The sequence below is a fragment of the Macrobrachium rosenbergii genome, chromosome 51 (assembly GCF_040412425.1).
Source record: "Macrobrachium rosenbergii isolate ZJJX-2024 chromosome 51, ASM4041242v1, whole genome shotgun sequence".
Lineage (NCBI taxonomy): Eukaryota > Metazoa > Arthropoda > Malacostraca > Decapoda > Palaemonidae > Macrobrachium > Macrobrachium rosenbergii.
The window spans coordinates 69939706-69962504 of record NC_089791.1 but is presented as its reverse complement, the minus strand read 5'-3'; the positions used below and the strand labels follow the sequence as shown (position 1 = coordinate 69962504).

Sequence of the window (22799 nt, the reverse complement as noted above, 5' to 3'; positions counted from 1 at the left end):
AACCCCCGGCAGGACACGAACCTCCTGGAGACATGGCACGCCTTCCAGGACCTCCTCCTCCTCCCTGAGACGGACAGCAGAGGCAGGCACAAGGAGATCAGCCTGTTGAGGGAGATCCTCCTGTGGCAGCTCCTCCTGGAGGTTTGGGGTCAGATTGAGGAGCCCTGCACCCTGCTGGTCGAGGATCTCATCAGAACGGCGAAGCAGCTAACTGACTCCATGAGGGCAGCGAAGCGGGCATCCGTGCCCGCACACCCCGTCAACTGCTTCCAGCCGGAGGAACCCAACACGGAGGAGATCAACGTCGTCGCCAGGAGGCGGCCACCCTACCACCAGAATAAAGAAAGGCTGGGGCTTTGCTACTACCACCGGAGGTTCGGCAAAGATGCTCAAAATTGCGAAGCCCTCTGCCTTTTCGCCCATCCAAAAAACGGGGGAAGCGGCGGCCACCCTCACAGGCCACCATGGCAGCAGAAACACCCAGGAGTCCCGCACCAGTAGGGTTCTACGTCCGCGACACCATCTCTGACAGTAGAGATGTTGATCAACACGGGAGCTGTGCGGTCAGTGTTCCCTCCATCCAGAGAGGACCACAAATGCCCACCGGACCCGGCTGCCTCCCTGATGGCCGCCAACAGGTCCCCCATCCTCTCCTATGGCACCAAGCTCCTGTCGGTCTCCATCCTGGGCCGGAGATACAAGTGGAATTTCATCGTCACGGATGTGAGGACCCCACTCCTGGGTGCAGACTTCCTGTCCCACTTCGGACTGGCAGTCGACGTCGGCCGCAAACGCCTGTTGGACATCGAGTTCTGCCAGTCCCTGGCCCTAGCACTGGGCCCCAGCGCACCCACAGTATGTTCCGTCGCTCCACACCAGTATGCCTCCCTCCTGAAGGAATTCCCTGAGGTATTCAGGCCCAAACTTCGTCAGGTGCCTGGAGTCCCCGCTAAACATAGAATTTACCACCACATCAAGACGAGGGGTCCTCAGACGCACACAAGGTTCCGGAGGCTTCCCCCTCAGCGCCTTCAGGAGGCCAAGAATGCTTTCGCCGACATGGAGCATATGGGCATATGCAGAAAGGCCCCAAGCCCATGGGCTTCTCCCCTTCACATTGTGCAGAAACCGGACGGCTCCTGGAGACCCTGCAACGACCACGGGCAGCTCAACCTCACTACAGAACCAGACCACTACCCTCTCCCAAACATGCAAGACCTCACGGCCTCTTTCCATGGGGCCAAAATATTTTCAAAATTAGATCTGTTAAAGTCCTATTTTCAGGTATCAGTAGCTCCAGAAGACATTTCCAAAACCGTCATCACCATGCCCTTTGGGTCCTATGTCTTCGCCTTCTCCACCTTCGGCCTGAGGAACGTAGGGGCGACTTTCCAGAGACTGATGGACAGCATCCTGGGTGACCTGAACTTCTGCCTCTGCTGTGTCAATGACATCCTAATTTTTTCCAGGTCCCACAAATAACACCTGCGGCACATCCGGCAGGTCCTGCAGCACCTGCAGGAGAACGGCCTCGTTGTCAGGTTCGACAAGTGCACCTTTGGCGTTGAAAGAGTCGACTCCCTTGGCCACGAGATATCCCCGGGAGGCATCCGCCCACTTGCATCGAAGGTTGAGGCCATCATCCGGTTCCCCACCCCTACCTCCGTCAAGGGCGTACAAGAATTCCTCGGGATGGTCAACTACTACAGGAGGTTCATCCCCAGGGTCGCACACACCATGGCCCCCCTGACGGAGATCCTGAAGGGCCATCCGAAAGTCCTTAGTATGGGACCCCAACCAGCAGCAGGCCTTCTCCCTGATGAAGGCCGCCCTTGCCAGGACCCCAACTCCCCCTCCAGCTAACAACAGAGGCCAGCAACATCGCCTGTGGGGCCATCCTGAGGCAGGTCGTCAACGGAGCCCCTCAGCCCATCGCCTTTTTCAGCAGGAAGCTCAGCCCCACCGAGTCCCGCTACAGCACCTTCGAAAGGGATCTCTTCGATGTGTACCAGGCGGTACGCCACTTCAAATTCCTCCTGGAGGGTGCGCCCTTCACAGTTTGGACGGACCACCAGCTGCTGGTCCATGCCTTCACAAAACTGGGGGATGCATGGTCCTCCAGGCAGCAGCGGCACCTTGTGGCCATAGTGGAGTTCACCTTCACCATCAAATACCTCCCCGGCAGGAAGAACCCTGTAGCGGACGCCCTCTCGAGAGTCGAAATCAATGCGGTGCAGCTCAGGATCAACTACGAGGACCTCACCAGGGAACAGGCCACCGACCCAGAGATTCCAGCTTACTGCACCGCCATCACGTTGCTGAAGTGGAAGGATGTGCCCCTCGCCCCTGGGGGCAACACTGCTGAGTGATGTGAGCACTGGCCACCCCCGCCCACTGATGCCCTCCTCCCGCCGTCGTTTGGTCTTCAACACCATCCACGGACTGTCCCACCCCTCTGGCAGGACGACGGCCAAGCTGCTGGCAGAGAAGTTCGTCTGGCACGGCATATGGAAGGACGCAACAGCCTGGGCGAGGTAGTGCATTCAGTGCCAGACCAGCAAAGTAAGACATCACACCGAATTGGGGGTGGGTGACTTTCCTCAGCTGGGAAGACGGTTTAGGCACATCCACGTTGATGTTGTGGGTCCTCTTCCCCCATCAGGAGGAGCCAGATACCTTCTGACAGTCGTCGAATGCTCCACCAGGTGGCCTGAAGTGATGCCTATGGAAGAAGCCACCGCCAGTGTGTGCATCGAGGCCCTCCTCTCCAGCTGGATCAGCTGGTTCGGTGTCCTGGACCACATAACTACGGACAGGGGCCCAGCTTTCCTGTCCGAGCTGTGGACCGCCCTGGCACGCCTGCTGGGGACCACTCACCACAGCACCACCACCTACAACCCCGCAGTCAACGGATTGGTGGAAAGGTTCCACAGGTCCCTGAAGGCGTCCCTCATGGCTCGTTGCACCGCTGACAATTGGAAGTACCAGCTGCCCTGGGTCCACCTCGGGCTGAGGGCCACCCCCAGAGCCAACGACGACCCGTCCGCAGCAGAAAAAGCCTATGGGGAGTCCCTCGTTGTCCCGGGTGAACTCATCACGCAGGACTGGGACAATCTAACAACACAGAGGCTCCGCGACAGGTTCGGAAAGTTCACCCCCTGCCAGTTGACATATACCGACAGGACATCGCCCTTCTTGCCTCCCGGTCTGTCCTCCACCACCCACGTCTTCGTCAGGAACGACACTGTCCTCCCGTCCTTAACCAGGCCCTACAAGGAGTCTTTCCTTGTGCTGGAGAGGAACAAAAGGCATTCCGGGTGGCCATCCACGGGAAGGACGACTGGGTGTCGGTAGACCGCCTCAAGCCCACAATCCTGGAGGCGGACGTTGGTGGCACTCCCCAGTGGCCTCCGCAGGAGACGTCGCCCCCTCAGCCCACCCGGCCCACAAGAAAGTTGCGTGGGCGCCCCGAATGGCCCCGGGCCCTGGCAGAGGAACAACCAACCACTCCCATACACAATGCACCGAAGTCGAACGCACCCCCCAGCTGACGTCGAGGAGCCATGGCCCTCTCCGCTGCCCCAGCAGATACCTGCCTTGATCAGACGTTACCTACATCTTGTGGGGAGGCGAGTATTGTAAAGTCCTCGCTAAACAGGTTTTCTGTGAAGAACCTCCTGTTTTCTACGGTGCCTTTTCATCTGACCCAGGTCAGGGTAATCAGCCCTATTTTTACTATGTAATTGTACATTTGTAAGGTGTCAAAGAAACGAGCAGGTAAAAGTTACTGCTACTTTATTACAGATCCAGGCAGCTTATATTGCGGCCGACTGACGCCGGGCCGTGAGAGACAATGGAATTGACTGTGACCTGAGGTCGAAACAATAAACAATAATATGCAGTGAACGAGTACAAATTACAATACAAAACATACAGAGCTACAATATAGATACAGTCTTGATGCCTGTGAATGAAGAAACATGTGATACACAATGTGTGACATTCGTATAAATACCATAAAGTAAATATGATTAAAATGCGTGACCTGGCACGTTTTAGGCGTGACTAATTGAGCTTGAAGAAAACGGGAAGTCACCAAAGAAAACAAGCTCAGCGGAGACTTAATTAATGGCGCCGCCGAAACACTATCCTGGCGCCGATTTGGTGACTTTACAAATACTCCCAAGACGAGGGACGCGTCTGATTAATCCCTGTATCTGCTGGGACGCTGAAGGGTGCCGCGGCTCCTTGAAGATAACTGAGGGGCTCCCGCCTGTGAGGCTGCTGTTTGGGTGGTTCCTTCCTGGGGCGGCGCGCCTGGGGGTGAGGGCGTGCTGGAGTGCGTTTGAGCGGAAGGGGTGCTGCGTCGCTGCCGGGACTCTCCGACAGGAAGGCGGGCTTTAGCCGGTCTATGGAAACCCAGTCGTTCTTGCCTGGGAGTGCCAGCTGGAACGCCTTGCTGTTCCGCTCCAGCACGCGGAAGGGTCCCCTGTAGGGCTTAGTTAGTGGTGGACGGACGGGCGTCGACTCTGACGAAGACGTGGGTGGCGGATGACAGCTGTGGCGGCATGAAGGTGGTTGCTTTGTCGATGTATGAGCGCCTGCAAGGGGCGAACTTGCCAGCCACGTCGCGAGCCTCTGCAGAGATGGGGAGTGGCGTTCAACCGTCACGAGCTCTCCCGGCACCACGAGGGGTTCCCCATAGGTTTGTTCAGCTGCGGATGGGGTGCCGCCGGCTCTGGGGCGGTCCTCAACCCGAGGAGGACCCACGGCAGCTGATGTTTCCAGTCCTCGGCGGTGCAGCGGGCCATGAGGGATGACTTTATGGGACCTGTGGAACCGTTCAAACCAGGCCGTTGGCCGCTGGGTTGTACGCTGTGGTGGTGTGGTGCGTGGTTCCCAGCAGTTGAGCCAGGGCAGACCATAACTCGGAGAGGAAAGCGGGCCCTGTCGGTTGTGATGTGGTCCGGGACGCGCGGCGGCTAACCCAACTGGAGAGCAGGGCCTCAGCGCACGCGCTGGCGGTGGCTTCTTGCATGGGTGTGGCTTCGGGCCACCTCGTCGAACGGTCTACCACCGTGAGGAGGTATCTGGATCCGCCTGATGGGGAAGGGGCCCCACGACGTTGATGTGGATGTGGCGGGCGCCCTGGCTGTGGGAACTCGCCTACCCCCGACTGCGTGTGACGACCCACTTTACTGGTCTGGCACTGCAGGCACTGTTTGCCCAGGCTGTGGCGTCCTTTTGCACCCCGTGCCAGACGAACTTTTTGAAAGCAGTTTGGCGTGGTCCTGCCGGGAGGGTGAGAGGCCGTGAATGATGTCGAATACCTGGCGGCGGCGTGAGGCTGGAACCAAGGGCGGGGCTGGCCTGTGCTGATGTCACAGAGCAGGCTGGGGCCTCCGGGCGAGGGTCACGTCCCGCCACTTGAGGGATGTGATGGCGGCGGGTATGCTGGGGTTTCTGGGTCAGCGGCCTGTTCTCTGGCAAGGTCCTGGTAATCTACACAAGCTGCACTGCGTTCAACTCGACTCTGGAGAGGGCGTCTGCTACGGATTTTTCTTGCCGGGAGGTACCTGACGGAACAGGTAAATTCGGCTATGGCTGAGAGGTGGCGCTGCTGTCTGAAGACCATCGTCCCCTGCTTCGTGAAGGCGTGAACCAGTGGCTGGTGGTCTGTGAAGATTGTGAAGGGCGTCCCCTCCAGGAGGAACTTGAAGTGCCGAACTTCACGCTGGTACATCGCGCAGAGTTCCCTGTCGAAGGTGCTGTAGCGGGACCCTGCGGGACTGAACTTCTTGCTGAAGAAGGCGATGGGCTGGGGGCGCCGGTGATGATTTGCTCCAGAACAGCACCGCAGGCAACGTTACTGGAGTCTGTCGTCAGCTGGAGGAGCCTTGGGATCTTGGTGTGCCAAGGCGGTTGCCTTTGGTGAGGGCGGCCGTCAGGAAAAGGCCTGCTGCTGGCTGGGTCCCAAGACAGGGACTTCAGGTTGACCTTTTAGACTTCCGTCAGGGGGCCGTGGTGTCGCGCGATCCCGGGATGAACCGCCTGTAGAAGTTTACCATCCCAAGGAACTCCTGGACGGCCTTGATGGAGGTGGGTGTCAGGAACTTGGCTCGGCTGCCACTTTCGATGTAAGAGGGCGGACGCCTGTCGGAGACACCTCGTGACCAGGAATTCTGCTTTCTGGACGCCGAAGGTACACTTGTCGAAACGGACGACGAGGCCGTTTTTCTTGGAGGCGCTGGAGGACTGCTTTGATGTGCCTCTGGTGTTCGCTGTGAGACCTGGAAAATATGAGAATGTCGCGACGAAGCAGACGCAGAATTTTAGGTCCCCAGGATGCTGTCCATGAGCCGCTGGAAGGTGGCCCCGGCGTTCCTCAGCCCGAAGGTGGAGAAGGCGAACACATAGGACCCGGCGGGCGTGATGATGGCTGTCTTTGGTATGTCCTCTGGCGCAACAGGTACCTGGAAATAAGATTTAAGAAGGTCCAATTTAGTGAATATTTTGGCCCCGTGAAAGGAGGCCGTGAGGTCTTGCATATTGGGTAGAGGGTAGTGGTCGGGCTCTGTTGCAATGTTGAGCCGCCTGTAGTCGCCGGGGGGTCTCCAGGAGCCGTCCGGTTTCCGCACCATGTGGGAGGGGGAGGCCCATGGACTGGAGGCTTTCCTGCAGATGCCCATCTGTTCCATCTCCGCGAATGCTTTTTCGCCTCCTGAAGGCGCTGAGGGGGAAGCCTGCAGAACTTCGCATGTGTCGGGGCCCTTTAGTCACTATGGTGGTATATGCCGTGCTTGGCTGGCCCCGGGACTTGGCGGCTCGGGCTTAAATACCTCAGGAACTCCGACAGAAGGTGTGCATACTGGTGGGGGCGACGGCGCTGATGGTGGGTCTGGGTCCCGCCGTTAACGGAGACCGGCAGGAGTCGGTATCGAGGAGGCGCTAGCGTCCCCACGCCGACTAGCAGGCCGGCGCGCCAGAAAATCGGCCCCCACGAGTGGGGTTCCTCACGTCCGCGACGATGAAGTCCCAGGAGTAACTCTGGCCAAGGATGGAGATCGACAGGAGCCTGGTGCCGTAGGAGAGGATGGGGTTCCGTTGGCGGCCGTCAGGAAAGCGGCCGGGTCTGGTGTCTGGTTGCGGTCCTCTGGATGCTGGGAAGACCGACTTAAAGGCTCCTGTGTCGACCAGCATCATCCTGCCGGAGACGGTGTCGCCGGACGGGCGTAAAACCTACTGTTTTTGAGGTCCTGGGTTCTTCGGCTGCCATGGCGGCCTGTCCTGCTGGCCGCCGCCAGCAGGACGGCAGGCAGTTTCGGGCGTCCTTTCCAACCACTTGTGGTAGCGACAGAAGCCCGGGACCTCCGTCTGCTGTGGTTCGGTGGACGTCTGTTGGCGATGGCGTTGACGGGCTGCTCGTCCCTTCAGGCTGGACGGAGCTGACCGGCTGTGTGGCCGGTTTTAGCCGCTGCGAAGCCTTGACGGAGTCTGTGAGGTGTTGTGCCGCCTCTATGAGGTCCTCGACAGGCATGGTGTAGGGGTGAGCGATCTGGTTGCGTACTTCCGGGAGGAGTTGGCGAAGGTAGATTTCCGTATGAAGCTTATCACCTGCCGCTTGTTTGTGCCACCCAAGTCTGGTATTGACAGGAGATCTACGACCATGCCCCAAGCGTCTCTTGGATTGAGGTCGTGGCGTGGATTATTGGCAAGGTCGATAACACGCAGGCGGCCCGCCTCGGCGATGGGCAGGGAGCAAGCTTCGAGGAGGAACTTTTTGTGGTGCTGTATGTGAGGGTGTGTGTTTGGTACTCGCGAGATGAGTTTTCTGTACAAGTATCTCGGAAGGGCGTTGAGCACTGTGTCGGCCTGTAGGATTTCGTCCGTGAGGTCCGCGATTCTGGTGGCTCTCCACCCTGCGCAGCCACATCGATGGGTTCCCCTGCGCGAAACGGGCGGCAGCTTTACGGTGAGGGCGCCCGCGATTGTGTTGCCTGGCCGTCGTGTGTTCGGGGCGCTGGTGTGGGTTGCGGAGAGGCCTCGATGCGCGGGGGCGGCGCCGCTGTGATGGAGGTAGGTAAACCTCGGAGTCCGCGGGTCCGCGTTTAACTGCATGAAGGAGGGGATATCCGCGTCCATGCTCGCTCCTTTGACCCCTTACTGGAGTGGGGTACTCGCGTCGGTACGCACTTTCGTGCGCCGTGTGGTTCCGCTAGTGACGCTGGTGGGCACGCCGACGAGTCAGCACGCTCAACGCTGGTTACAGCGCCGTGTTTAGGCCGCTAAGAGTGTTTTGGAGAAATCCTGGAGCCAAGACTGAGTCGCCGTGTGAGTCCGCTAATGGCTCCGGGATACTCCGGGGGTCACCACTGTAAGGTGTCAAAGAAACGAGCAGGTAAAAGTTACTGCTACTTTATTACAGATCCAGGCAGCTTATATTGCGGCCGACTGACGCCGGGCCGTGAGAGACAATGGAATTGACTGTGACCTGAGGTCGAAACAATAAACAATAATATGCAGTGAACGAGTACAAATTACAATACAAAACATACAGAGCTACAATATAGATACAGTCTTGATGCCTGTGAATGAAGAAACATGTGATACACAATGTGTGACATTCGTATAAATACCATAAAGTAAATATGATTAAAATGCGTGACCTGGCACGTTTTAGGCGTGACTAATTGAGCTTGAAGAAACGGAAGTCACCAAAGAAAACAAGCTCAGAGGAGACTTAATTAATGGCGCCGCCGAAACACTATCCTGGCGCCGATTTGGTGACTTTACACATTCATTACCTATCCATTTTTGCCCTTGTATATTGTGTATGTGTCAGAGTATCTTTGTATTTAACTTTACTATTTTTATTGTCACGTTATCTGTATGTACCTGTCTTGTTTTGCACAGTGAATAATTGACCTCGGTCACTTGTTCGTCTTTTTATGTCTTTGTGCTGACGTCCGCACACCACTTTATAAGTGGGCTGCTTTCTCAATAAACTAGCAGTACTTGTCTACTTGCTCTTTCTTTCGCACCCTCTCACACTGCCATTGCAAGCTGATGAGCTCTTTCTTTCTCCCTCTCCTGCCTTTCTTTCTCCTTCTCCTGTCTTTCTGCCTCTTCTTGTTTCTCCTTGGCTATTATTTGTTCTCCTTCTCCTATCTTTCTTCCTTCTTCTCCTGTCTTTCTGCCTCTTCTCGTTTTTCCTGGGCCATTCTTTCTTTCTCTTTCTTCTTCCTTTCTGCCTCTCTTTCCGCCTTGGTATCGTCTACTCTCTCTTGGACCCAATCCCTCAGGGCTTGTCTTGACAGCAGACATGTAGAACTTGAAGTCCTCATTTTGCTAGGCTCTGGATGTCATAGATGTGACCTGTTAGAAAATCAGTGTCTGAAAAGACTCAGGGCTATTCGAGTGAACAGGTTCAATATGTCTGACGAGACTCAATATTGTGCGAAATGAACAGATTCAGGGGGTCTGAACAGACTCAAGTTGTCTGAAAAGACTCAATTGTCTGAAAAGACTTAAATTTCAGGGTGCCTGAAAAGACTCAATTGTTGGAATGAACGAAATTATTACGTCTGAATAAGACAAATTTCAGGGTGTCTGAAAGACTCAATAGTTCAGAATGAACGAAAATTAGTATGTCTGAATAAGACAAACTTCAGGGTGTCTGAAAAGACCCAGTTGTTCTGAATGAATGAAAATTAATGTCTGAATAAGACTCAACTTCAGGGTGTCTGAAAGACTCAATGGTTCGTAATGAACGAAATTTAGTATGTCTGCATAAGATTTAGATTTCAGGGTGTCTACAAAGACTGAAGGGTTCTTAATGAACGAAAATTTAGCCGAAGCTAACTTAAGCCTTTATGTATATTTTATTTTGTAGAGAGACACTGCAGAACTAATAAAAAAAAAGGCTTACAGGGTTATACACCTATTGGTGTATAAAGGAAATTTTCCTTGCACTGTCAAATAATTTTAAATGTGGCGTAATGAAAACGGTACATTGATCCTAGCAAATATTAAAATCTCCAACGCACGAGTGTAAGACAAAATGCTTAATCTTATAACATGCATGGGGCAATCAGGACTGCCGAGAGGTTATGCATAGGGAAGGAAAGAAATTGCTATACTCCATTATCAAAACAAACCTTAGCTTGTATGTGACTAATAATAGTACCCTAATATTTACTTCTGGTCTCATGACATCTGCCGTCCATGAATGAGTCAGGGGTTGGGGGGGTCTCTTCATTGCATGTTGGGCATTTGCCTGGGCCTACCTTCTTCCCATGCTCGAGGCTCCTGCAGTGATGAATGAAAGAGGAAATTTTCGCTTATATATTCATCAATAAATAAATTTACAGGAATACTATGGGCTCGAGGAATATCCTATTCAGTTAAAGAATTAAAAGTTTATTACTCTTAAAAATGCGGCGAGGTGCACGGTCGTATGGGTAAAATTAGCAAGCGAAAGAAAGGGATTTATATATGAGCGCTGTGCGTGTGGTTTTTATAACAATGAAATTTCTAAATGGAACTCACAAATCAAAGATGGCGGACGGTTAGGAATGGCCCCACATGGCCTGGAATTGAAGATTCTGTCAGAATTACTATTCTCTCGTCTTGAGAGCGGGAATTTAGATTCCTGAATTCTTCCTATCTTTTCCTATCGATCAAGCGAGAGAGAGAGAAAGAGAGAAGATAAATCCAGTGATGCAAAAACAGCTGGAGTCAAAGCCTTGGTGGTCGCCTACAGTGTTCCTATCTGGGAATTCAGGCCTTTCAAATTGTTCTTATCATATGGATGAAGGAATATGGGCTCTATTCCTTTTTATTAACTCTTCGACTGAGTTGCTCCCTAGCTTCCTATTCTTAAACATGCAGTCATCATGCGATAGCACAAAATCTCGTGGAATGGTTAATACGTGCTCTCTTCTCATGAACTAATTTGGCATGCACGTGGTCTGTCAATTACCTAACACTGATTGCAGTCACTTTTAGCACCTAGTATAAACCTAAACAAAATACTTCAACATGTACTTATGCTGTGGAACTGGCTCTTCTCATGTGCTTAAAATGGAGAAGGTATGATACCAGGGTCGTCTCTAATTATGCAGACAGCAACCAGTTGCTATTCTGCTGATAATTACAAAGCAATTGCATACTCAGCAAGGTACGCCAGTTGCTACAAATGTCCTGACGAAACTTACTTGATTCTGGGTAGCAACGCATGAACACAGGGAGTACTTTACATTATCAAGAAATCTACTGTATTTATTACACATCTGACTCAATATTATGGTAACTTCGTAGACAAACAAGGCTTAAGGCCTTCTTCATGTGAGGGAAGATTACGTAAACTCAAGGGTTCTCTTAACTAACTATATTTGCATAACAAAACACTGATCAGAAGAATGACGAATTACTGGGCAGATAATAGTAAGGGCCTGTTAAATGAATGAATCCTACACAGGATAAATATTCTATGCCAATGATGTCTTCATAACTGGAAACATTGCAGAGGGGGTAGAAGGGGTACTGCACATGGGAAAGAGCCATGTGATTCCACAGTCGAGGCCTGTCTGCAATATATGCAAGACAGTTACTTGCAAGAATAATAAGACTCTCAAAGGGAACTGAGGGAATGCACATATGGTGCCAAACAACTCAGTTCAACACTAAATGTGTTAACAGACCGGGTTTGGAAGGGCCATCTTTTATTGGTGTTTCTGTTTTAAGAACAGAATCAATCATCTTAATTTATTAAGATGTCTGCGGTAGCTGTGGTTCCTTCTTGGGTCAGCATATTCCTTTTCCTTTGTCAAAGGACTCTCACTAAACCTATCTTTACACTAAGGCCTACTGAAATGAGACACTCATATACAAAACTAGACTTTATTGACAAATTTAACGAAAGTGATTCAGCAAAAGCTATGGTCATGAAATGGTGTCACTCACACCCCCTGTCAATGGAAAACATAACTAGAGGAAATACTGTTTCACAAACAAGCATAGTCATTATTCTGTAATGGGAAAATTATTCCTTTAATTATTATTGATTCATTTAGGAATTGATTCATCATCCTCCTCCTCTAATATCTTTACACTACTGTTGTAAGAGTGATTGGGACTGTAAAATGTTTTCGTTTTTGTTGTGGACGTAGAGTGCGTAGCAGTATAGTCAGTCCCTTGTTTTGTTTTTCTTTCACTCCGAGTATGGGAGCGCTGTCCTGAATCTTTCGTCTGCATATTGGTAACACTAAAAAAACATGTAAGGGACGAGAACGCTGTTGGTGTGAAAAGGATGTCAACTGGCCCACCCTTCATTTTGGCTAATTTACCAAATTATTAATACAAGTTATTATCTATCCCTTGCAAGGTAAGCTTTTAAAGTCATAATATTACCGTTAGTTCATTAGTTGGAACAGATCATTATCATGAAAGAACCGTAGCAGACGAGGATTTAAGTAATTAAGGTAAGATGTATATCATCCTTGTACACCCCATTGATCTAGCAAGACCCAGCTTTAAAATTACAATATATATATATATATATATATATATATATATATATATATATATATATATATATATATATATATATATATATATATATATATATATATATATATATATATATATATATATATATATATATATATATATATATATATATATATATATATATATATATATATATATATATATATGAAGATAAAAAGGCCCATAAAACACTATTTGAACGTTGCAACCATACATTTCAGGCACTTCCTTCTGTGCCCCTGTTCACTGGAAAAATATGGACAGATGAAATGTTACAGGGGTATACAAGGGTATATATACAAAGCATATATAGGTGTGGCATTAAGTCTCCGATGGCATGCAGGTGGCCGTTTCCTAAGAAGGAGGAGAGTAAACTGTTCCCTAGCGGTTTTCGGGAGTTAATGGCCGAAAACCACTAGGGAACAGTTTACTCTCCTCCTTCTTAGGAAACGGTCACTTGCATACCATTGGAGACTTAATGCCACACCTATATATGCTTTGTATATACCCTTGTAACATTTCATCCGTCCATATTTTTCCAGTGAACAGGGGTACAGAAGGAAGCGCCCGAAATATATGGTTGCAATGTTCAAATAGTGTTTTATATGTTATGAGTCTTTATCTTCATAATATAATATTATACTGTAGTATTATAGTAAAGACATTCATATATATATATATATATATATATGTATTATATTCATAATATACATATTATATATATGTATATATTATATATAATATATATTCATATATATATATATATATATATGTATATATACATATACATATACATATACATATATATATATATATATATATATATATATATATATATATATATATATATATATATATATATATATATATATATATATATATATATATATATATACATATACATATATATATATATATATATATATATATATATATATATATATATATATATATATATATATATATTTGTAATGAACTGCAGTTGGTTCTTCAGGTTCTAAAATAAAGACAAAAAACAAATAGAATGGGACTGGATTGGCTAGCAGCATTCATGACAAACCGAGGAGGAAGGAGTGTAACAAAAACACTGAGGCACCTTAAAACTAATTTATTATAATAAAGTTATATACATTATGTACAAGTGAGTCAGTTTGGTATTAAACAAATCACATAATTAACAAAGTCAGTTAAAAGAAACAAAAACAAATGTAGCTAAAACTGAGTTACTTTATGGAAACCATCAATAACAAATAATAAACACAGCAATCATTAAAATAACTCAAATCAACAATAAAGTACAAGTCACCAAACACTTTAGCTACATCACATAACCAGGTAGTTTCATTACAAATAAATAACAGGCAGCATACATTACAATATAGACAGCAGGCAGCATAAATAATAGGAAAGCACAGCTTACAACATAATTAACAATAAATATCATAAACAACATACTAAAACAACATACAAAAAAACACACTAACTTAGGGTACACAATACAAAAAAAAAAAACTATCTCCACAGAGATGTTGAGACAGACCCAGCTGTCGAAGAGGATGAAGATACTTAGACGAACTCCGTGAAATCATCGAAGTAGCCAGTGACAGCAAACAGGAACAGATCGAACACATGGATGATCATGGCAGAAATGTTGAGACAGCAAATCTGCTGCCAAACAGGAACCAATTCCCTAGATGACTAGTTTAGTCACCCAACCATCCTCTGCTACCAAAGCCAACAGGTAACATGATACCTGCTGCAAAAATAAGGACTCCTTGCTGCTATGCTGCTGAGACCTGACTTGCTGCCATACCAAACCCGACTGCCGCAGTCAATACGAAGGCGACAGATGTCAACTTCGCACACAAAAACAAATGCCAACAGGTAAGGAGACAACACCCACAACAAGGGAACAATCTGCTAATGACTGTTAAAAAAAATGACCTCTAAACTTCACACCTTACCCAGCAGAAAAAAAAATTGCACAAAAAAATTTTTTTTCTGTACACACTCTCCCCTGAAGCTGCCACAACCCCGCCAGCCAAAACAGAGCCAATCCTGGCAAGGTCACCAAATGTTATGAACCAAATCTCAGTTCATTGGGTTCTATCATCAATTACAGAGAAATGGACTGGAGAGACTGGCAGAAGCCGAGACAACCATGGGGAAAAGGGAACAACAAAACCAGCAAAATAACCTTAATACTAGTTTATTAACATTAAGTAATATACATATTTACAATAGAGTCAAGTCTGGCGTAAATCAATAAATAAATATACACCAGACAACCAAAGAGTCAGTCAAATAACAAAGATGTAGCACAATAAGTAGCACAATAAGTTACTTTAAAATAAAACATTACCACAGAAGCAAAAAGTAACAAACACCATATAAAGGAGAACAACATTTCAGCTACATCAAATAATAATAAACAATACAAACAGCATAAAGTGACATCAATTAACATAAATGGTATAATCAAAAATACCCAAATATCTAAAAAATCATTAAAGCAGCACAAATAACAATAACCCAAATTATCATAAATACCAATTACACTCATAATACATAAATATCTGTAATGATAAGGAAAGAGAAACAATGGGGTACTGCAAGGCCTTTCAACTTCTTGTCCTTTACTTAGCAGACTGAAGAAATATAAAAATAAGTTTACAAAGAAAGCTTGTATAAATGACAGACGGGGATTATAAAGGAAAAAAATATGTACCTGGAATCCAACACAATTGAAGAACTACAGTAGTAGACCTACCAAAACAAAGGTTAAATATTTAAGAGGTTTTACAAAGGATTAGGCCCAATAGCTCAGAAGCAGGGACAAGACACTTAAAAGATTATGCAAGGAAGGTGACTGACCACAAAAAATCTTATAAAAGTACAGCTCAATAATTCTCCTTTTGGTAAACAATAACAAGTTTTGCAAGGTGGACATTTTTACAAAAAGTTTTATTAAACGTATGAATACATAGAAATCATATATAAAGTAACTAATTTGTAATTAAGTCAGTGATTTTATCTTTTAGGTCATTCTTGAACATTTTACTATTACAGGGGTCCAGATAATACATGCCAGGTCTAAGGTTAAAATTACAACTGGAAGTAAGCTGTATAATAGCAGATTTCAAAAGATTTCGCGAAGTCTTTCGATCTGGCAACCACTGAACTTTCAGTCCAGTTTATCCTGTGAGAGCTTTCACCTAAATGAATGAATATAGCATTGGATGTTTGCCCAGTTTTGATTGAATACTCATGGTGTTTAATTCGTACATCTAAATCTTTGCTAGATTGGCTGATATAAAAAGAGGGGCAGTCCAAACATGGAATTTTATGTTATATATGTTTTTGTTTACCATAAGGTTATTTTTTATTAACATTCCTTTTTGTGTGTTATTATAGGACAAAACGAGGTTGACATTAAAAGATTTTAACAATGATTTTACGTTTTCAAAACCACTAAAATAAGGCAAGCTAAGAATGTTCTTAGGAATTTCTTTCTCTATGTTACTTTCACTATGAAACTTTTTGTGGGTTTTATTATAATAAATATCTAGTATATGTGAAGAATAACATAAATCTGTCCCTATTTTTCTTATGTGTTCGATTTTTTTATCCAGATACAATGCTCTTAAAAAGATAGAAGAAAAAATTGATATTTTGATATTAAGGTGGTGGGCCTGAATAAAAAAGTTAAGTTGTTGGTTGGTTTCCTATAAATACTGAATTTGCATTGAAATGGTTCTCTATGTATTAAAACATCTAAGAAAGGGAGGCAATTGTCTTTTTCTAATTCTAAAGTAAACTTAATGGATGGTACCTGGTTATTCAAATAACAGAGTAAATCATTTACATCAATACCAGCAGGCAAAACAGTTAAAATATCGTCAACATATCTGTACCACTTTAAAGGAGTAGACATGATATTAGATAAATACCGTTTTTCAAAGAATTCAACATACAAGTTTGAGAGGAGTGAGGATAAAGGGTTGCCCATTACCATACCAAATATGTGTTGGTAAAATTCACCATTGAATATAAACTTACAATCACAAATGTACAACCTAGTGAGAGAAATAATATGACTTACAGGTAGAGGTAATTCATGATGGATTAGTTCATTACTAAGATACTCTAAAATAGAATCTATTGGAACTTTAGTAAAAAGGGAACAAACATCAAAACTAACGAATCTATCAGTGAGGCAAAAAGTGATTTTGTTTAATTCATCAACTAAATCTAGAGAATTATATATGTGAGAATCGGGAATAGTATCAAATAAAGGAGACAAGAGCTTGGTAATATATTTCGAAAGTTTATATGATATTGAGCCAACAGTACTGGTAATAGGCCACATAGGATTTTTTCTTTGTGCGCTTTTACTAATCCGTACAAGTAAGGTAGCTAGGGAAATTTTACTGACAACTGACCTATGAATTCTTTATCTTTAAGGATTTTTTTTTCACTGTGCCATTGAAATTTTTTAGGACTTGATCAAGGGGATTTTTTGTTAGTTTTTTTAAGTCGTATCATCATCAAGTAGGGCTTGCATACGTGATATGTAGTCAGCTTTATCTAAAATTACAATACTATTCGACTTATCAGCTTTTGTGATGTGGACTGTATTGTCTTTTTCAAGATCGTTCAAACTTTTCTTATAGCGAGCAGGGAAATTACTTTCATGCCTAACATTGGCAGCTCCATAAACAATACCGTTAATTATGTCAACATGATTTTGAGGAAGATCACAATCTTTTTCAGATTTACATACAGTTAGGGACGACGCAATCGTTAAAGCAGAGGGTCTATTTGATATAAAGAAGGATAAACCTTATTAGTCCAGTGGAAAATCACTAAACCTTGTTTCGTCCCATAACAGATGTTTTATGTTTTTTCTGGTAGAGTAGGACCTACTTATGATATAACAACCGGGTGCAGAACTTGCATCCTTGGGGAAAATCTTTTATTAAGGAAATTAAAAATGGTGTTTGTTGGCTATCAGAAAACCAAAATTTAACTATATCCAGGCTTCTGATTGATATAGAGACTTGAATTTGGTAGCAACATGTATGTTTATGTACCCAAGGAATATAATTGTGGACTCCAAATTATCAAATTTTCATTATTTTCAGACTATATTATAATTATGAGGCCAGATATCACAAATCATGGTCAAATATAAAGCCAATCTTCCTCAAAATCTCACATCAGGTCAGAGATACATATCAACATTATATTATACAAATGTTCATCAAATTCAATAAAATACAATTGATCTGTTGAAGTTTTATTGATAGAATGCTATGCATGTACTGGGATGCGTCTACAATTTTATGTCTAGTCACTATCGGATGAATCCACCTCAACTCTCTGTATCAACATCGTCACCTTCGACATATTCGTCATAATTTTCTTCCCTGGAAGCAGAAATTGTGCGAGGATTATTACATTCCCTCTCTGCAAGGCAGGCACAAAAGATAGAACATGACATACAAGCACTGGAGCAGCTAACAGCGTGCAGTGGAACGACATTGTAGTGATGAGCATCCACATTTAATCATTTTTTGTACTGATAGAGGAACAGGTGATACATCTAATGGCAAGGCAGTTGGTTCCCGTTTGTTTGTGCCGGCATTTTTATGCCAGCCATAATGCATAGGATTATGGACAGGTGGATCAGCTTCAAGGGCACATCTCCAGATTGCAGCTTGCAGGTGGGCTCTATACACATGTTGTTCAAAAGCTTCTTTAGTAAGAGGTAGTACCCTTAGATTTGGAGCAGAATTGAGCTTGTGACTGGCCATCTTGTTTCTGCAAATCATATATCGAAGAGATGTCATATCGGATTCATTTGGAAATCCATAACATGATGCTATGAATGATGTACATTGAGACTTGGTCTCTCCATCAGGTGCGCATGTGTTAGTGAGCTTGTAAAGACTTTTTTTCTTTCCAGATTTTGAGACCTTTGGAACTGTTCCTTTCCCAGTTCCCACAAACAAGACACACTGTCACATCCTGAAAGCACATGAGCAGCTAAAACATTGTCTAAGATATCATTGTGCTTCTCAACTGTGGTCTTTATGTCTACACATTTTCTTCCTGAATTTGTACCAGTCATAACCAGATTGCATGTGAGCTTCTTTGTTTTGTAGTAGTGAAGTAGCAAAACAAACACATCAGTGTCATCACCAATGACACGTATACTGAGTTTACTAGAATTAGCCAGATGAATGATCTGCTGGATGATGGTCACTTTTGGTGTGTTCATGTCATTATTGTGTTTTGGTTGAGTAACTGGGATGGCTAAGGCATGGGTTGCCAGGACACCAATTGGCGATGAAATTTCTGCATCAAAGTTACTGGCTACCAGTTGAACAAGGCCATTATCACTACTGAAAATCCCTAGCTTCTTTTTGCTACTGGCTGCTGCATGAGCTGCAGAACTCTTGAAATGTAGCACTTCATCATAAGAAGATGTAATACCTAAATCATGTAACAGCTCAATACTTATTTTGTCACGAATTACAACACCTAGGGCAATTTGCAACATTGTGGTTTTATTTGTAATGGCACCTGTCACCATGTTTCCTGCCATTGCTGCTGATAAATTTGCCTCCAGTTTTGGGGAAAGGATAGGCAGCAAAGTTAATAAAGTTAGGCTGCTGCAAGCCAAAACATTATCCAGGCATATTCTGGTGTTATAGGCTGACTGGTCACGTTTGAGTTCTCTACATTTCTTGATTATCACTTTGGCAACTTTGTCTATGTCTGTGTTAATATCATCCTCATTGCTAGAAATCAATTTCATATGTTTTGAGGCTCGACTCTTGAAGACCAAGATGTTTGCCACGCCCTCACCTGAAAGGATGAGTAGTTCTGGTTTCAGTTTATTTGATAATTTTTTAATCAATAATCTCCTAAACAGCTGTTCTCCACCATGTGATTGATACAATTCTTCAAACTCAACAGCATTCCACACTTTAGATTTGCTGGCTGTCTCTGTGGTATTTAACGTCTGCAGCATGGAGGTCACTAACTGCTGATTGCACACGCAGTCTTACTTCGTTCCCCCAGTCATCATTCCTATGATCGAAGGTGTCTAGAGTAACATCTTTGAAAGTTTTTTTGTGATTTCTCACGGTCTGCAGTGCGACAATAGCTGACTGGACGCCATCGATCTGGGTGGCGTGGATCCAACTCTTCACATTTTTTTCCACATATAAAACAGTGTTCTTTAAATATGAAAGTTTCTTCTGATCGGCGGCTTTGTTTTACATATGGTGCATCATTGGTCTCTTTCTTGGAAACAGGGTGCTTAATGTGAAACTTTGATGTAGGCTATACGATAATATACAACTTTTGTGACACCAATATTTTGCATCTGTTTCATGGGATAATTGTTCATGCAAATTATTATCTCTGCTTGTACTAGCTGTATGCAAGCACTTTACACTTACAAATCCACCTCTACCACTAACACTATAGGTGACGTAAGATCTTAAATAGCAGTTCTGACTATCCATGCTGGTTTGTCTGAAAAAAAAAAAGAAACATGCATTAGGGTAACCACCACCATGAATGTGTGTGTATTTGTAAGGTTAGTCTATCTGTCTTTCACCACCATGAATGTGTGTGTGTGGGTGTGTATGTGTGTGTAAGGTTAGTCTATCTGTCTTTCATTCTTTAAATGGCCAAACAATGAGCAATCGCTACTTCCTCATTTTGTTATTATTCTGTGCTTACACTAACTTATTTAAGCTAGCAGTCATTCATAATAATGCTGCATTTAGGAAATACATAAATTTACCGATTTAATCGAGATTTTTATGGAAAATGTTTATGACACATGATGCGTAGGCGGTAGACCAGCTGAGAAACCATATGTTTTTGTTGACATTCACATTTAGTTGTTCCACCACCAGATAGTGTGAAATATTGCCTTGAGATTTCCACACGATGTAAAGGAAAGAAAATGAATTCATAATTTGCAGGGTAAACTTTTTTCTACAGTGGTGGAAATATGTTGACCTTCGCGACTTTGATACTGCTATTGTGGGTCGAGATATCTCGAAGCTAGCAACCATAGGGTTAATGATTTTCTCCCAAGAAAAGCACAGAATATAAACAAACAGAATATTATAACGTCTGATAGTACACTTTCTACGCTTCTTTAAGCAAAAAAAGTGAATTTTGTCACTGAAATCAAACTTCTATGTTAAATAGAAATTAAGATATGGCTGAAAACTAATAGGCCTATTCCCTGATATGCAATGGAGGCCATTCTAAATTATGGCAATAAAAAATTTTCCTCCTGCTCCCAGTTGTTTTATGATAGGTAGGGCCTAGATACAAGCAAAAAAAAAAAAAAAAAAAAAAAAAAAAATTGTTTTCTCTTGAAACAAGGTTTTATCAGAAATTCCATTCTGCCACTGGGCTATTACTTTTTCCCTGAATTTGCTGACTGTCCATTTCAGGGCCGTGTCTAATTGATTTTCGTCGATAAAATCTTACCAAAGGATCGGATATGCATCGAATTTTGGAAATAGCTATTTGAAGCCACAGCCTAATTGGCAAAAATATGCAGTGATGTCTAATGTGGATAATTAAGGTACTTATCAGAGTAAATCAAAGAAAGTTAAAGGGAAACTTAGTTCAATCCAGCAGACTTGTAGATAGAGGCTGGTAAAACGTCGTTTACTTAAGGTCCTCCCACTCATTGACGTACTTTACTAGATACCCGGTTCATAAACTTTATGAATGAAGACTCAGATGTTGGCAGTAATAGTATATGGAATTCTTATATTGTTTCACACACTCAAACGCCTACCCTGCATACTCTCTCTCATCTTTTCGATGATCATGTCTCTAAGTTGAGTACAATAAAGGAATGGGCATCAAATGAGAATATTAATTGTGTAATACACCATGGCGCAATTCACGTTTCCTTTAACTTGAAATATGCACCAAGCCTTACAGTAACACTCAATGTGAAAACCATTGTTGCCCTGAGGTTTCTGTTGCTTCATATTGTCTCCTTAAAAGTTCCGGTTAACGTGTACCTGTTTAGTCCTGCTAAATGAATGTAACATAACGCAAATGTTCTATCCTTAACTTCCTTAACGGATTATCAGTTCCATAATAAATCCACTCCCCCTTCGTTATTTTACTTGTGTGCCTCTGTGTCAGTTTTGTTGTTTCTATATGCTTGATTCAGTTACTTGAAAGTGACTCTAATGTTTGTTGTAGGGTTGTTGAGTGGTTATCAGTGAGTCTAGGTATTCCCGGTTTTATCTAATTATTTATTTTTTATGGGTATGAAGTTACTCATTCGTTCAATTTTTAGTTATTTTGATTATTTCATTTACATCGTTTATTACACACACACACACACACACATATATATATATATACATACATATATATATATATATATATATATATATATATATATATATATATATATATATATATATATATATATTTCATTTAATCATAACTACATTGTAGTGCTGAATGATAATCGTAACTCATAGTCTAAGCGCTTTGGCTATGCCCTAAATTTTATAATCCATTTATAGTATATCATCTTACAATTCCGATAATTATCGCATATCCTACTCAAGGTATTGCTTATTGTACTGTACAAGAGGGTCAAATATTTGTGTTTCTACGATCATTCTCATACTACTGGGAACCCCGCTATTACGTCTGATGTCATAGTTTACGTCACAACTAGCCTCTTTCTGGGTGCTTACTAAATTTAGCTGTTTCCCTTTAAATTTTTTTGGTTTACTCTGATAAGTGCCTTAATTATCCACATTAGACATCACTGCATATTTTTGTCAATTAGGCTGTGGCTCCAAATAGCTATTTCCAAAATATGGTCCATATCCGATGCATTGGTAAGATTTTATCGACTAAAATTTATTAGACACGGCCCTGAAATGCACATAGCAGTTGGCATCTACCTTGGTGGCTGGGAATGATCGTCCTCCAGACAGTTTGATAACAGCTTTTCTAGGTCACAGTTTAATCTAAAATCCTCAAACATAATTTTCCTTGAGTCTGATAATGCAAACTGAATTATGTGATGTTGGTACAGAATGGTAGTAATGTAAATGTGCAGACAACAATGATGCCAAAAATTTACGTAGTTTTGCATTTGTAAGATTTGTGTACAATATTCATTAAAGTTGAATGCTCCCTGAATGCATATAAATGAAGGTAAAAAAATA

General features: G+C 44.0%; 1 protein-coding gene across 1 annotated transcript in view; it reads right to left on the bottom strand.

Annotated features, from left to right (window-relative positions):
- Nucleotides 1–17344: 17344 nt before the first annotated feature.
- Nucleotides 17345–22799, bottom strand: part of LOC136833572 (uncharacterized) — a 49522-nt gene continuing 44067 nt past the window's right edge. Inside the window, exon 2 of the mRNA XM_067095779.1 lies at nucleotides 17345–20097. Within this exon, the coding sequence (XP_066951880.1) occupies nucleotides 18434–19588 (1155 nt within the window). The 5' untranslated portion in view covers nucleotides 19589–20097 and the 3' untranslated portion in view covers nucleotides 17345–18433. The remainder of the gene's footprint in view (nucleotides 20098–22799) is intronic.